This window comes from Echinops telfairi, unplaced genomic scaffold (genome assembly GCF_000313985.2).
Source record: "Echinops telfairi isolate 266 unplaced genomic scaffold, ASM31398v2 ScPeMD7_26;HRSCAF=91, whole genome shotgun sequence".
Classification (NCBI taxonomy): domain Eukaryota; kingdom Metazoa; phylum Chordata; class Mammalia; order Afrosoricida; family Tenrecidae; genus Echinops; species Echinops telfairi.
This window is the reverse complement of record NW_022103923.1, coordinates 1,494,313-1,508,568: the sequence shown is the minus strand read 5'-3', so window position 1 is coordinate 1,508,568 and position 14,256 is coordinate 1,494,313. Positions and strand designations below refer to the sequence as shown.

The window sequence follows — 14,256 nt, the reverse complement described above, 5'->3', positions numbered from 1 at the left end:
TGTCTCATGCAGCTCAAGCCAAAGCATATGTGGCGTTTGTGACGTTTGCAGCTATTCCCTATGAGGTCTGGGTGACCAGCTGAAACCTTGGCCAGAGGATCCCCCCACCCTCCGAGACGCCAGAGGGCGCGCAGCCACTGCCTGTGCGCTGGGCGCCGCCACTGCTGCCGCGGCCTCGGCCCGCTTCGGCCCGCCTTGTGGCCCAAGGCTCCGCCTCCGTTGCCCAGAGAGGCTGTTTGTTGACTTCCGGAACGCGTTGGTTGTGCATGCCTGAAGTGTCGCGATGGGGTTCCACAGCGATTCTTCAGCGCCCGGAGCCTACCAACTATTCAACTAGGTGCAATCGAGTTGCCCCGGTCCCTTTCGCGGTCCAGGCTTCGGCTTCCAGTACCCGTTCCAGACATGGTGGAGCCCGAGGAGCAGGTGCCCGGTGAGTCGTACCCGCGGCAGCGGCGGCGCGGGAGGAGGGTCCGCGGGAGGTGCGCGGCCAGGCCCCGCCTCCGGACCGGCCCCCGCGAGGGACCTGCGGGAGTCCCGGGGCCCTTCTGGGGGCGGGCGCTCAGGCCGCAGCCGCGAAGTGTGGACTGGAGGGAAGTGGAGCGGAGCTATGGGCGTCGGAGGACGATCCGGGTTTTCTTCTTAGCGGGGGGGAAAAAGTTTTCAATGAATTTATGGAAATCAGGGGCTTTTTTATTTAACTGCCCTGCAAACTCGTCAGAGTACGTTTCAGAGTTGTGTGTGTTGAGGGCCCCAGGCCCCAGTTCTGTATTGGATGCGTTAAAAGCTGAGAAGCGAGGTGTAGTTGGCAAAAGAGGGTAGAAGGGTGGGGCGGGGGGCGTGGGGTTCTTTAGCGCAAATGACTTTTAATACTTCCCCCCTCCACCACCATCCTGTCAATTCCAACTTCTGCTAGGCAGTTTCTTAGGCACTAATTTTTTTACGGAAGGAGAAAGCCTCTTTCTCACACAGAGCGGTTGGTGGGTTCAAACTGCTGGCCTTGGGGCTAGCAGCCCAACGGGTAACATTGTGACAGTGTTATGTGGTCTCTCGTGACCGCATATCATTCCCCTGCCATCCAGTCCTGCCCGACTTCTAGGTGTCACATGCATACTGTGTAACAGAGAGAGACGTTTCATGAAGCAAGTGCTTATTCTAACCATTTGGGGTGATGCCCTTAGCTCTTTTTAAAATAACTTATTCCTTTAAAAATGCCAATTGGTGTTCAATCAATGAATTCCTATTCCTCACATCAACGCTAAGCTCAGTTACACAATGTACATCTTCTCAGTTAACCTCTGTTGGGTTTCCATGGTCAGACGGTGTTTTAGGTTCAGGGTGTGTAAGTACAGGCTTACTCATGCTTATTTAACAATCTTTAATGAACAATTTTACAGTGTTTTTATTTTACCACATCTTAGGTGGAGAACCCCATATGACATTGTCCACTACAGATTAGTAAATAAGCACAAATAACCCTGTGATGCGTTAGGGGGCCTTAAAGTCAGCTATTTGAAACCATGAGCCGCTTCGCAGGAGAAAGACAAGACTTTCTAATAATAATTTATCAAGGGGTCACGAGGGTGGGGGAGGTAAAAAAAAAAAGAGGCGCTGATCCCAAGGGCTCAATAGAAAGTAAATGTCTAGAAAAGAATGATGGCAACATATGTACAAGTATGCTTGATACAATTGATGTATGGATTGTTATAAGTCATAAGAGCCCTCAGTAAAATGATCTTTTAATAAAAATTAGGAAGTTACAAGGAGCCCTGGCGGTGGAGTGGTTACCCGTTGTGCTGATATCCTCAAGGTCTGAGGTTCAAAAGATGGGACTTTTTACTCCCGCAAACAGTTACCGTTTTGGAAACCCACAGGGCAGTTCTACCCGGTCCTACGGGCCGCTATGAGTCGGCATTAACTTGATGGCAATGAGTTTGAGTGTAAAGAGTATTAGGTCAGATCTACCCCACCCTACCCTGCCTGGTTGCTAGGAACCCGGTGGTATAATGGTTACTCGTTGCGCCACTAACTGCAAGGTCAGCAGTTCCAAACCATCAGCTGTTCCCAGGGAGAATCTTGGAAACCCATAGGAGCACTTCGACCCCACCCTGCATGCTTCCTATGAGGCCAAATCGACTCCCTAGCTGTGAGGCTTTTGTTTTTAGTGTTGCCTTGCTCTGAGAGTCTTGGTGGCATAATGGATTACATGTTGGACTGCTCACCTGCAAAGTTACAGTCTCAGAAACTCATAGGGGCCGTTCTCCTCTTCCATGTAGGGCCACTATGAGCCGGGATCCACTAGATGGCAGTGAGTTTAAGGATTTCACCTTGCTTATTGGATAATTCGTTTCTACTCAGACCCTCTCTTAATAAAATCTGTAGTCTATTGAAGAAGAAATTGAGTGATTTGTCCAGAGAAGATTCATGATCTGAATGCATAGCTGTCTTTTAAAGCTCATTTTCTTCCCAAGCAAGTCTACCTCTAGTGCAATTTAAAGAGGCAATGTTTGAATATTTTTTTCTGTTTGAAGAGTGCTCTCGTGCATGGGTGCACGCGCACACACACAGATGGAGCCTCAAAAAGTGTGTAGAAAAATTGCATTATCTTTCAATTCCATTTTTTCATGAATGTTTTGAAGCCTGTTCGTGGGTGGGTGTGTGTGTGTGTGTGTGAGAGAGAGAGAGAGACTTTTACTAAAGTTGTAAAATATATTTGCAGTTTCTGGTGCTGTTTTCACCTTTGGAAAAACGAAATTTGCTGAGAATTCTCCTAGCAAGTTCTGGTTTAAAAATGATACACCCATGTATATTACATGTGGAGATGAGCATACTGCTGTTATTACAGGTTAGTTTAAGTAGTGTGGGTGGTGATATTTAAAGAACTAAAACTATTTAAAAAGTGCTGTGCTGTGTTTTTTAGTCTTTTATCGTTTTTATGTGACAAAAGTATACATAACAAAACAAATCATCTTAACAATTTCCACAAGTACAATTCAGAAAATTTGATCACATTTTTTTTCCAAGTAGTATAACCATTCTTGTTATTTCAAATTAGTTCACCAGGTGGCTGATTTAAATGTTGAAACTAGATTTGGCTGTTTTAATGTTACCAGCGAATTCTTCTCAAATTGATTAATCAAGAGAATCTTTTAGTTCAAAGTTTCGTTGGCATATTTATGTTCATTGGTATATGCACAGCTTTGTTGAAATATATCTATTGACGTGTATGTAATCAAATGTGAGTATTGTATAACCCTGGAAACTCCTTTACACCAAACAGAATCTGGCCATATGTAGATGTACAGCATAATCTGTTTCAGCATGGAAACACACTGATCATTCTAAGTGCACCCATTCCTCACTCATGTACATGGTTAGGTTCCAAAGCCCAGGTCATTAGGAAAAAAATAGGCTTAATGGAAAATGCATCATTTAAAACACTGAGATTATATTATTAAATAAATACCAAACTCCTGAGACTAACTGCCGAGCCAACCTTCATCATCACAGCTAGTGTTACTCTCCCATAGTACCTTGGAATTATATACTGCCAGACATAATGTTATTAATGTGTGAAAAGTAGCCAAATAGCAGATTTTTTTTTATATTGTTGTAAGTGCAAAATGTTGGATAATGGAGTAGTTGATAAGTAAGGCATATAGCTTATATTGTATTGTGATGACTTCATCTCCTATTACTTTGTGAAAAATGCATAATTCTTTTTCTCCCTCCCATCAGGAACTAATAAACTTTACATGTTTGGCAGTAACAATTGGGGCCAATTAGGACTAGGAACCAAGTCAAGCGTCTTGAAACCAACCTGCGTCAAAGGTTTGGGGTCTTCTTTATCTCTATAAACACTTAGCAAGCTCCTGTCCCTACTTTTATATTCTTCATGGAGTTCTTTAGTGTCATAAATTATAGAACCTGGAGTTCTTTGTTTTATGATACTTATTTGAATATTATTAGGATATGAAATTCCAAACTACTTTTATACAGTCTGTGTCAGAGGCATATGGATTTTAAACATAAGAACCACACAAGAAGGATTGGTTCTCTAACGTACTTGAATGGGCTTTTTGGTTGCTTGTATTCTACACACTGAAAGTAATATTTAAGTAGTTTCAAAAACAACAAATAAAGGATGTTCAAGTACAATGTTAGAGAACCATTTTTGTGTGTGTGGTCCTTGAGTTTAAAATCCATGTGATTCATAGACCTTAAGACACAAAAAGGAGCTCTGGTGGCATAGAGGTTATGAGTTGGGTTGCTGACTATAAGGTCCACAGATCAAAACCACCAGCTAACTCTTGGGAGAAAGACAGGGCTTTCTACTCACTCTTGGAAAATCCCAGGGATGGTTCTACTCTGGACCTGTATGGTAGCTATGAGTCAGCACCAACTGGATGACAGTGAGTTTGAGTTTTGAGTTTGAACACACACAAACAATTCTGAATGTCATATTCAAAATTAACTTATATACTAATCATATCCAAACAAATAGAATCTGAATTGATTCGATGGTACTTGGCTACAGCCATTATTGTATATACAGACAAATTGGATCAAAGAAAATCCAAACTAATTTGCATAGACCCTTAGAATCACTCTCTCTTAGTTGTCCAAGTTGTGGACATCATACATCTGTGTCATTGCTGGTTATATAATGCACACATCACTCAGCTATACATAGCAAGCGTATTAAGTGAACATTGATGAGTACTAGTATTCTTACAAAAACAACAGAACAGAATTTTGGAAATGGGACCATCCCAGAAAATGTGAGATGCATAATCCTTTACTAGCCTTTACCAAGCTTTCTCGCTTTCATTTGCCAAACCTCTGTTTGGGTATAACCGTGAACATAAACTAAACTTGAAGCTTGAAGACTGGTGGCACAGTGGTTAAAGTGCTTGGCCTCAAACCAAAAGATCAGAGATGTGAGCCCACCAGTTACTCCATAGGAGAAAGATGAAGCAGTCTGTTCTGTAAAGATTTCCAGCCTTAGAAATGCTATAGGACAGTTCTACTGTGCTCTATAGGGACACTGTGAGCCTGCTTCTTATTCAGTGGCCGTGGATTTGAGTTGGTTTTGGTATGCCTATGAATATTGCACTTACAGCTCTTCATAGAATAGGGTAAGCTTGATTATCAAGCTTGATAATGGTAATGGTAGGATAGGTCATAATGGATCAGGTTAGGGAGGAAACAACTAAGGAAGCATATTAGATGTCAATAAAATAAAGTAGATTAGATGTCAGCATATATGAATTACCTGTGGAATTAAAAAGATGGACGGATGGATGTTTGGGCCCTGTCTTGGACCTATTAAAGATTCCACATGGTTGAGGTTCAACAGTCTGTATTTTTCCCCCCAAAGATCTGCTGGTTATTATTATGTAAAAATAATTCTGAAAACCTTTGGCTTAGTAGTTAATAGACTTTAGGAGTCAGAGAAACAGGAATCTAAAATGTCAGTTCTACCCATTAGTTACCATAGGACCTCACTACCACGAAATATGTTAATTGTCACTTTTTTGTATTTTTAGCCTTAAAACCTGAAAAGGTGAAATTTGCAGCCTGTGGAAGGAACCACACCCTGGTTTCAACAGGTAGAGTATGCCATTTAGATGATTTCCTGCCTGATGGCAAGGCCTGGGCTCTCAGTTTGTAAAATGACTTGAAATTACACGTTGGCAACAGTACAACGAGGCTTTCTTTTGGAATAAGTAAATGGTTAGTACATGTGTTTGCCCTAGAAAAGATGAGCTAGTCAATGACTGAAGCCAAGGCTCTTTTTCTCACATCAAGTCAAAGCACTGCCTCTCCTTCCTTGTCTGCATACCTCAAGGGCTGACTGCCCCTGTTGTTGCTGGCCAGCCCCTCTTCCTTACTCAGGCTGAGCAGGAGGCCATCGAAAAGGCTATTGGTGTGAGTCAGCCAGTCCCAATCAAAATAGAAAGAGGCTTCTCTTTTGCATGTGTGCAAAAATGGACAAGGCGATTCTAAAAGGTTGATGGAAAAAGAGAGGCCCTAGCCTAGCTACAACCATTTTTCAAAACAACCCAATTGAGGGAACTCACATTACCTGATGGCAAAATGTACTCTTAAAAGGAGCCCAGCAGTGCTGTTGGGTAAGCATTGGACTGCTAACTGCAAGGTCAGCAGTTCAAACCTGCAAGCCACTCCACGGGAGAACTAGGAGACTCTCTGCTTCCGCAAAGATTTAAGGCTTCAGAAACCCTAGTAACCAAGATTGCAGTACCAGAGGAAAACTTGGCCCAGTAGTGGAGCAGAAACCCAAAATAGATCGTAGACAGAGATGCCATAGATAGATCGTAGCAGAAACCCAAGAGATCGTAGACAGAGATGCCATAGATAGATCGTAGCAGAAACCCAAGAGATCGTAGACAGAGATGCCATAGCAATTCAGTGGACAAAGGACAGCATTGCATCAGCAGTGAATGCTGTTGGAGCAGGTGGACATGCAGACCCTGCCCACTGTGGGCAGGCTGTTCGTACTTCCTTCACTTTTCTGCATCTATCTGCCCTCCCTCAGACTTTCTCCACTGCTGTCGTAGCTCTTCTTTTCTTCTTAGACTCTTCACATTCTGCTTTCCTTGGGAGTTCTTCGGGAGAGCTCTTTGTAATAGCTTTTCACTCTAGTTCTCCTCTGAAGTGCATCGATGTATTGCCCACTCCAGTTGGGTTCACGTGTGTTAAATTCTGCAGGCCATTTCCCTGCAACTTTGCCTTTTCCTCCATTTGAAAGCTTTTCTTGTTGCCTTCCTTAGCTGTCTTTCTTAGTGAAAATTGCAGCAGTGTCAGACTGATGCTCCCCTTAGCTTCCCCTACAGTTCATTGAGGCTTTGTATGGCAGACAAAGCTCATTTAATAGGTAGATGGGTTTTATTAGTAGTCTCATTTTGTTGTTGTTGTTTGGTAAAGCATCGTGAATTTGGAGCCTCCGAAAAATGTCATCCAGGTTCTTTGTATCTAATGAAAGTAACTACACCCATTTATATATAGTATTTACAGTGAGCCAAAGGCTGTCCTAAGTATTTTAGAAATGTGGACTCCCCTCCTATCAACGGTATGAAGTAGACACTATTATTCTCCCAGTTTAACAGGTGAGGAAAATGAGGCACAGAAAGGTAAGGGTAAGTACAGCTTGCAGCAGGCCACACAGCTGGTAAGTAGCAAGCTGGAATGTGCACCCAGGCTGGCCTCCCTGGCTCGGAAATCTTCCTTCCTCATTGCTGCGCTAAATTGCCTTCTATTTAGCTGCAGAGCACATAGGAGTCTCATGTTTCCAATATGATCCTTTGCGGCCTTTGCCTCATTTCACTGATTTATACCTGTCTGCACCTCTTAGCTTCCATTGATTTGGGAAGTTTAAAGGAACAAACCCTCTCTGGTTGAAGACAGTTCAATTGGGATTGTAAACACCTTGGAAACATATTCTCCTCCCCTTCCTTGAGTTCCTGAAGTTCTACCTTAGCACGCACGCACACAACCTATTCCACAGCACCTGGTGCTTTCAACTGCTAGTTACACTCTAGGATGACTTCAACGACTGTGTGGCCTTCTTTGCATAAGGTTAATCTCCGGCAATGAAATGAAGGAATTCACCCCAAACGTGGGTAATGACAGCTGGCAACTTCCTTCACCTGAATAGAGGTACTTCTATCTGTTATCCAGAAGGAGGGTGACTCCTAAGTACTGTTGTTTTCTTTCCTGTGAGCAGAAGGAGACCATGTCTATGCAACTGGAGGGAATAATGAAGGACAGTTGGGGCTTGGTGATGTTGAAGAGAGAAATACTTTTCAGCGCATTGACTTTTTTTCAGCGCAGCATAAGATCAAACAGCTCTCTGCTGGATCTAACACTTCTGCTGTATTAACTGGTGAGCCCTCCCCACCCCCCTTTTTTTCCTTCACCATTTCAGGGTGGGATTCACATCTTTCTTTTAGAGCAGGGTATACCAACTCCTAGTGAATTGAAGGCAACATGCTATTTCGTCTTGTTTCACTGGCTTGCAGAAGAGATGGGAAAAAATAGAACTTGAAATCATGAGCTACACAGTTTTATACTTATTTAGAGTTAGAGGTAGACTAGATATGGAGTTAAAAGGTAATTGTTAAATAATGCTAATGTATGCTGTTCATCTATTACTTTAAAGCTCCCCCCTCTACTCCTTGCCCCTACAAAACCAACCCATTCTTCTCAAGGTGATGATGACCCATGGTTAACTCCCTAGTGTTTTCTTGGCTATGATCTTAATGGAATTGAATTGCCAGGTCTTTCTTCCAGGGTACCACTGAGTGGATGTGAACTGCCATCTTTTACATCAGGAGTCGAGTGTAAACCATCTGTACTACTTGCAGACCTATGTACTCCTTTAGATACTCTTAAAGTGGTGACAAGGTAGGCTTCGAACCACAGTTCAAAACCACCAGCCGCTCCACAGGAGAAAGACGAGGCTTTCTACTCCCATAAAGGATCACAGTCTTGGAAACCCACAGGGGCAGTTCTACCCTGACCTATAGGGTTGCTATGAGTCGGAATTAACTCGACCGTGAGTTGAAATGGATTTTTTATTGTGTACTCCAAATCTACTTGCAGATTTAATTGAAAGTTACTATGTGAAACATCTGTTTGGGTATATGTAGTAAAGGCCCTGAGTGGTGCAAACAGTTAACACACTAGGCTTCTAAATGAGTAGTTAGTGGTTCGAATCCACCCAGAGGTGCCTTGGAAGAATGGCCTGAAGAGAATGATGTACTTCCCAAACAAAACAAAAACAACAACACAGCCATAAAATTCCTCACAGAGTTCTAGTTTGACACACATGGGCTTACCATGTGTGAAAGCCAACTTTTGTTTTAAAATTAAGGTATCTAATGGCCATTGCATCTCTGTAGTCCCTCTCAAAAGGTTATGTGAGAGATTTCTGTACAATTCAGATATAAGGTATACCTGGCCTCAGTGAAGAAGTTGCTAATATTGTGCTTTGTTCCATTTAGCGAGTATGGTAACTGGCTAGGTTGCTCTGGCTCTCTGCAATGTTAGAGACACATCTGAAGCTTTATCCTTTCTGTTTTATTCATCCTTATAGTTAGAAATTTCAGGAGCCCTGGTGGCATAGTGGGTTATATGTTGGGCTGCGAACCACAAGGTCAGTAGTTCAAAGCGACTTGTGCTCTATACGAGAAAGAGGAGGCTTTCTGCTCCTGTAGAGATTTACAACCTTAGAAACCTAAAGGGGCAGTTCCACTCTGTCCTATAGGATCACTGTGAGTGGAAATTAACATAATGGCAGTGAGTTGGGTTTTTGGGTAGTTAGCAAATTTGGCATCCTGTTCTTGATTCTTTGTCAATTTTCATTTCATTTGCCTTACTATTAAATTGCTTCAGAGATGAAAGAGGTTTAAAATGAATTCCAAGCTAGAAGTAAGGATTGATTGTTCCTTTCTAAAATCATGTTCCTAGTTCAACTTTTCTGATAGCAAAACCCTTAGCAGGACATAAGCTATGATCCTCACTTATTATGAAGCTAGATTTGATGTCTTTTCAAGTGTAAATCATAAGACAAATGACCACAATATGTATTCTTTATTTTCATTTCCTCTAAAACAGCACTTCTGTAGGGTTCTCAAGGAAAACGATTATGGTGGGTACTTTTGACCTGAAAAGGAGCTCTGGTGGGTAGGTTATGAATTGGGCTACTAACCACAAAATCAGCCATTCAAAGCCACCAGCTACACTGTTGGTGAAAGTTGAGGCTTTCTACTCCCATAAAGAGTTACAGTCGCAAAAACCCATAGGAGTAGCTCTGCTCTGCAGCAATGAGTGTCCTGAGAATGGCTGCACATACTTTCTTTCCATTTAGTTGCAGGTAGGTGGCGCTAAAGAAGGGAAGCATGTTCTCTTTCAATACTTTTAGACTCTAGTAAGGGTAGTTCTAGGAAAGAACATTCTGTTTTTACTATTCAGATAGAAACATGGACCTGAAGAACATGATTTACAATCAGATGATGCTCTATGTTCTTGGTCATCACAGACACATGTCATCATAGAAACTGAATGCTTAAGTAGGTAGCACCAATAAAGTCTGGTTAGTGTTTTTCTTTCAGCACCCAAAGTTTTTCTCAAGGGGGGAAATGGCCTCATAGAAATAGATAATAACTTTATTGCATAGTCTCACCTTACATGTAGGAGAGATCTGAGATTGAGTTCTGGCCAATGTACCCTATGGTGGTGGCCTGTCTGTCCTTGGAGGATGCTATCTTACAAAAATTGGCCAGTGCAAACCCTCAACAGTCCGATCAGCAACTGCTCATGGGGAATGGATATTATTTTGGAGGGGTGGGGCAAGAAACTCAGCAGCAACTAACAACAGAGCCTTACTAGTTTTTGAACTCTACCCCCTCCCTCTTTATGTTTTCTTTATAGAGGATGGAGAACTTTTTATGTGGGGTGACAATTCTGAAGGACAAATCGGTCTAGGCGAAGTACCTAGTATCTGTGTACCCCGTCAAGTGAGCATTGGGAAACCCATCTCCTGGATCTCTTGTGGCTATTACCACTCAGCTTTTATAACAAGTAAGACAAACTACACACTCACTACAGTATCACCCATTTCTAAGGAGTACATTGGTAACTGAGTGATGTACCTTATACAGTTCAATAGAAATAACACCATGTGAGGTCCATGTAATGAAACAATGTTGGTTTTTCTCAGGTCACAGCATTTCTCTTGCTTATGAGAGTTTGTAATTTATAACACTAACATAGTAACTTTTGTAGTATATGTGCTGCCGAAGCAAGCACAACATGGTACCTTTTTCAGTGTTCTATAAGGTGTGTCTGGACCTCTGGTGGCACTGTGGGCTAGGGGTTGGGCTCCTGACCAAAGCTGGTAGGTTAAACCCACTAGCCATCTCCTGCGAGAAAGTTGCCACTACCAGCTCCTGTAAGGCCGCTGGGAGTCAGCATGGTCTCGACAGAAGTGGCTTTTTCCGTTGATTTAGGTTAGCACTGCTTTGAGGGCTGGTGCGGAACAGGAGTAATGCCCACCTTCTGGAAGTAGAGGAGTAGGTTTGAAGCTACCAGTGGAAACAGGCAGACTCTCCAGTGCATCTTGACTTCTAGGATTGATTGAGACCCAATCAAAAGACCTTTGGTTATTGGGCATCATAAATGTCATTTAAAAAATTATTTGATCATTTTGAAAACGGAAATGTGTGGAAAATAATTCTATAATGATATGAGAGTAGGCAGGAAAGCTACGTTACATATAACCGGTCTTTTTTTAATTTAACTATTGGTTTAGGACTTATACTGCCTGCTTTCTCCATGCATAGACATGCATATTCCATATTCAGCGCACTTGCTGGGCAGTATCTAACTTTTATGGTTTCCAATTGATCTCACAAAAAGTTCAGAGATTAATATTATGTTCTTAAGCATAGCAGTACTAGACCTTTTGTGTAATACAGAAATTCATAAAAATGTCCACAACCCTAAGACTTGAAGAACTAGATGGTGCCTGGTTTCCACTACCAACTGCTCTGAAAGAGAGCACATAAGAGGGTCCTAGATAGAATGAGAGAAAAATGTGGAAGAAACCGCAAAATCATAGAAGATGCTGTGCTTACTGGTTAGCACTAATACAGGCTGGTGGAGCCCCCGAGACTACCCCTTAGTCACCTTCAGTTTGGGGAATGAAACCCACCTTTATGCCTCAATTTTCAACCAAGCAGTAGCCAAATCCATAAAGGGCTTAGTAATACTTGAGAAGTATACACACCTTAGAATAATCAACCATTTGAAAGCAAAAGAACAGCATTTACCCAAGGGCAGCATTTAGAGGGATTAGGCAAAGAGGAGAAAGAGAAACAGGAAATATAAGGAAGAGGTGGGATAAGCGATACTCTATTGGGAGCATTGCAATTAATGACAAAATATATTAATTTCCTCCCTCCCCCCAAAAATCATTAAATTCATTACATGTACGTATTTTGAAGACTCAACAAATCATAGGGAAATAATTAGAAAACATCCTGGTGATGCATTTTGTGGGGTTCTTCAGTGAACTCTGGTGGCACAATGGTGAAGCACACACCTGTTAAATAAAAGGGCTGCAGTTTGAACCTACCCAGTGGCTCTGGGGCCAGGGGAGAAAGACTGGGTGATATGCTTCTGTAAAGTTACAAGCTTGGCAACATTCTACTCTGTCATATAGGTTACGATGAATTGAAATCAACTCTACAATACATAAGAACAGCAAAATGTTGGCGTGTATCAGAAGCACCCCACTGCTAGCTGACAGGGGGGCAGTTTGAGTCTGCCCAGAGGCACTTCTGAAGATGGACGCAGCCATCTGCTTCTGAAGGGTCACGGCCTTGAAAGTTATGTGGGGCATAGTTCCCCTCTGTTCTCGTGAGGTTGCCATATGTTGAAACCAACTTGACAGTAACCAACAGCAGCAGCAACGCCACTGAAAGAGTATAGTTCTCCGGAAAGCGCTCACAGAATTTTTAACCCACTAGTTGTTGAGGGCCTGGAAGTCAATTTCAACTCACAGACCCGCCCTCTGGCAGAGCAGAACTACCCATAAGGCTTTCTAGACTTGGAATCTTTTCAGAAACAGATCTCCAGCCCTTGGCCCTCTACAGCTGTAGGGTGAATTCGAACTGCCCACCTTTGGGGTAGCAGCGGGGTTCTTCACAGGCTCCTTTTATAAACTCACGCATTGGTGTTAAAGCAATATTGGCAAGCGTTGTGTTCTAAATTTGCTGAAACATTTAGTTTTCAAACACATGTGGTGGCTTGGAACCACCACCCCTGCAGTTAGCCCCACGCCTAGCCTCCTGAGCCACCAGGCACCTCTTTTAACAATGAGAAATAAGACATATGGAATGTTCAGATAGTGTCACCGATTTCTATTGCCTTTTTATCTAAGGTGCTAATGATTGGGTCTGAGCATTTCAAGTCCAATAGGGAGTGTAAAGAAATACATTAGAATTGTGGGCACTACTGTGGGGTCTCTAGAAACTCCAGCCTACAGATACCTGGATCAAAACCCGGTAGGGTGTTTAAGGTCCTAATCTGAGAGAAAATGGATTTCATAGCCAGGTAGGTCACTGTGGGGAATCCAAATTTTATGAAATGTAGTAAATTTAAGTGAAGGAAACATAAAGTAGATGAGCTAAACTATGTGTTCAGTAACTTGTGAAGTAAGTAGAATACTTTCAATCTCTGTTTGGCAAAACCACTAAATGATTTTCTAGTCATTTATTAGGAATGAAAACCCAAGAGGAAAGAAGATGTTGGGGTTTTTTTTCTTCCCTCCTTATCATACAGATACAGTATCTTATCTCATGAAAGGTTAAATTTATCACATGATAATTTAAATTTCTAACTGAACATGGGAACATGTACTACAAATCCCAGTACTTTGTTTACCTGGATCGCATCATTGATCATTGTTCTTCTCCTTCACCAGCCGATGGCAAGCTGTACACATTTGGAGAACCTGAGTCTGGGAAGTTAGGTCTTTCCAGGGAGCAACTGGTCAATCACAAAACACCCCAGCTAGTATCTGACATTTCTGAGGAAGTGATCCAAGTAGCATGTGGTGGAGAACATACTGTGGTTCTCACAGGTACGTGCAGGGCCCCTGCTGCTTGCCCAGTCCTGCTTTCTAGATTGGTTAAAGAAATGTCTGCATTTCCCTTGCATCTTGTTTTATTATGGCCCCCAACTTTGATTCCTACGGTAAGAAACATTTCTGACTTAAAGGGTGGGTTTATGTAGGTAAAATGAACCTTGTTGATGTGTTTCTGCGAACAATTGATGTTGCTTTGCCTCTCGAATAGCAGTGAGTAACATTGCTGCCACATTCTCAAGGATAAACTATCTTCCTTGCGTAATTTGTTACTTTGGTTTGAGGCTAAAAACCATGGTACCAGAAATGGAATCTCTTCTTTCTTTTGGGTCTCACAGAGTGGTAAAATTGGCTTTTTGTTTTTAAATATTTTTCAAAACTTATGAGGGCCATCATATGGTTGCCAACTTCTGATTTGTATTTGACTAAGTAGAGTCATTACCAAAAAATTACGATCTCTTATTACTAGCATGTCATAAGATGAGGGACAGTTTTCAAAAGAAAATGCTTTTAATTTTATAATAAAGCAAGCTCCTTAAATTGTGTAAACATATTTGTATGGAAACTTCACAACTTTGCCTGAAGAG

At 42.2% G+C, this 14,256-nt stretch overlaps 1 protein-coding gene across 1 annotated transcript in view; it reads left to right on the top strand.

The window, feature by feature from the left end:
• Window positions 1-322: 322 nt before the first annotated feature.
• The window catches only part of RPGR (retinitis pigmentosa GTPase regulator), a 59,768-nt gene continuing 45,834 nt past the window's right edge, over window positions 323-14,256 (top strand). Inside the window, exons 1-7 of the mRNA XM_030885410.2 lie at window positions 323-430; window positions 2,717-2,842; window positions 3,736-3,828; window positions 5,547-5,609; window positions 7,745-7,903; window positions 10,453-10,602; window positions 13,508-13,666. Of these exons, the coding sequence (XP_030741270.1) occupies window positions 403-430; window positions 2,717-2,842; window positions 3,736-3,828; window positions 5,547-5,609; window positions 7,745-7,903; window positions 10,453-10,602; window positions 13,508-13,666 (778 nt within the window). The 5' untranslated portion in view covers window positions 323-402. The remainder of the gene's footprint in view (window positions 431-2,716; window positions 2,843-3,735; window positions 3,829-5,546; window positions 5,610-7,744; window positions 7,904-10,452; window positions 10,603-13,507; window positions 13,667-14,256) is intronic.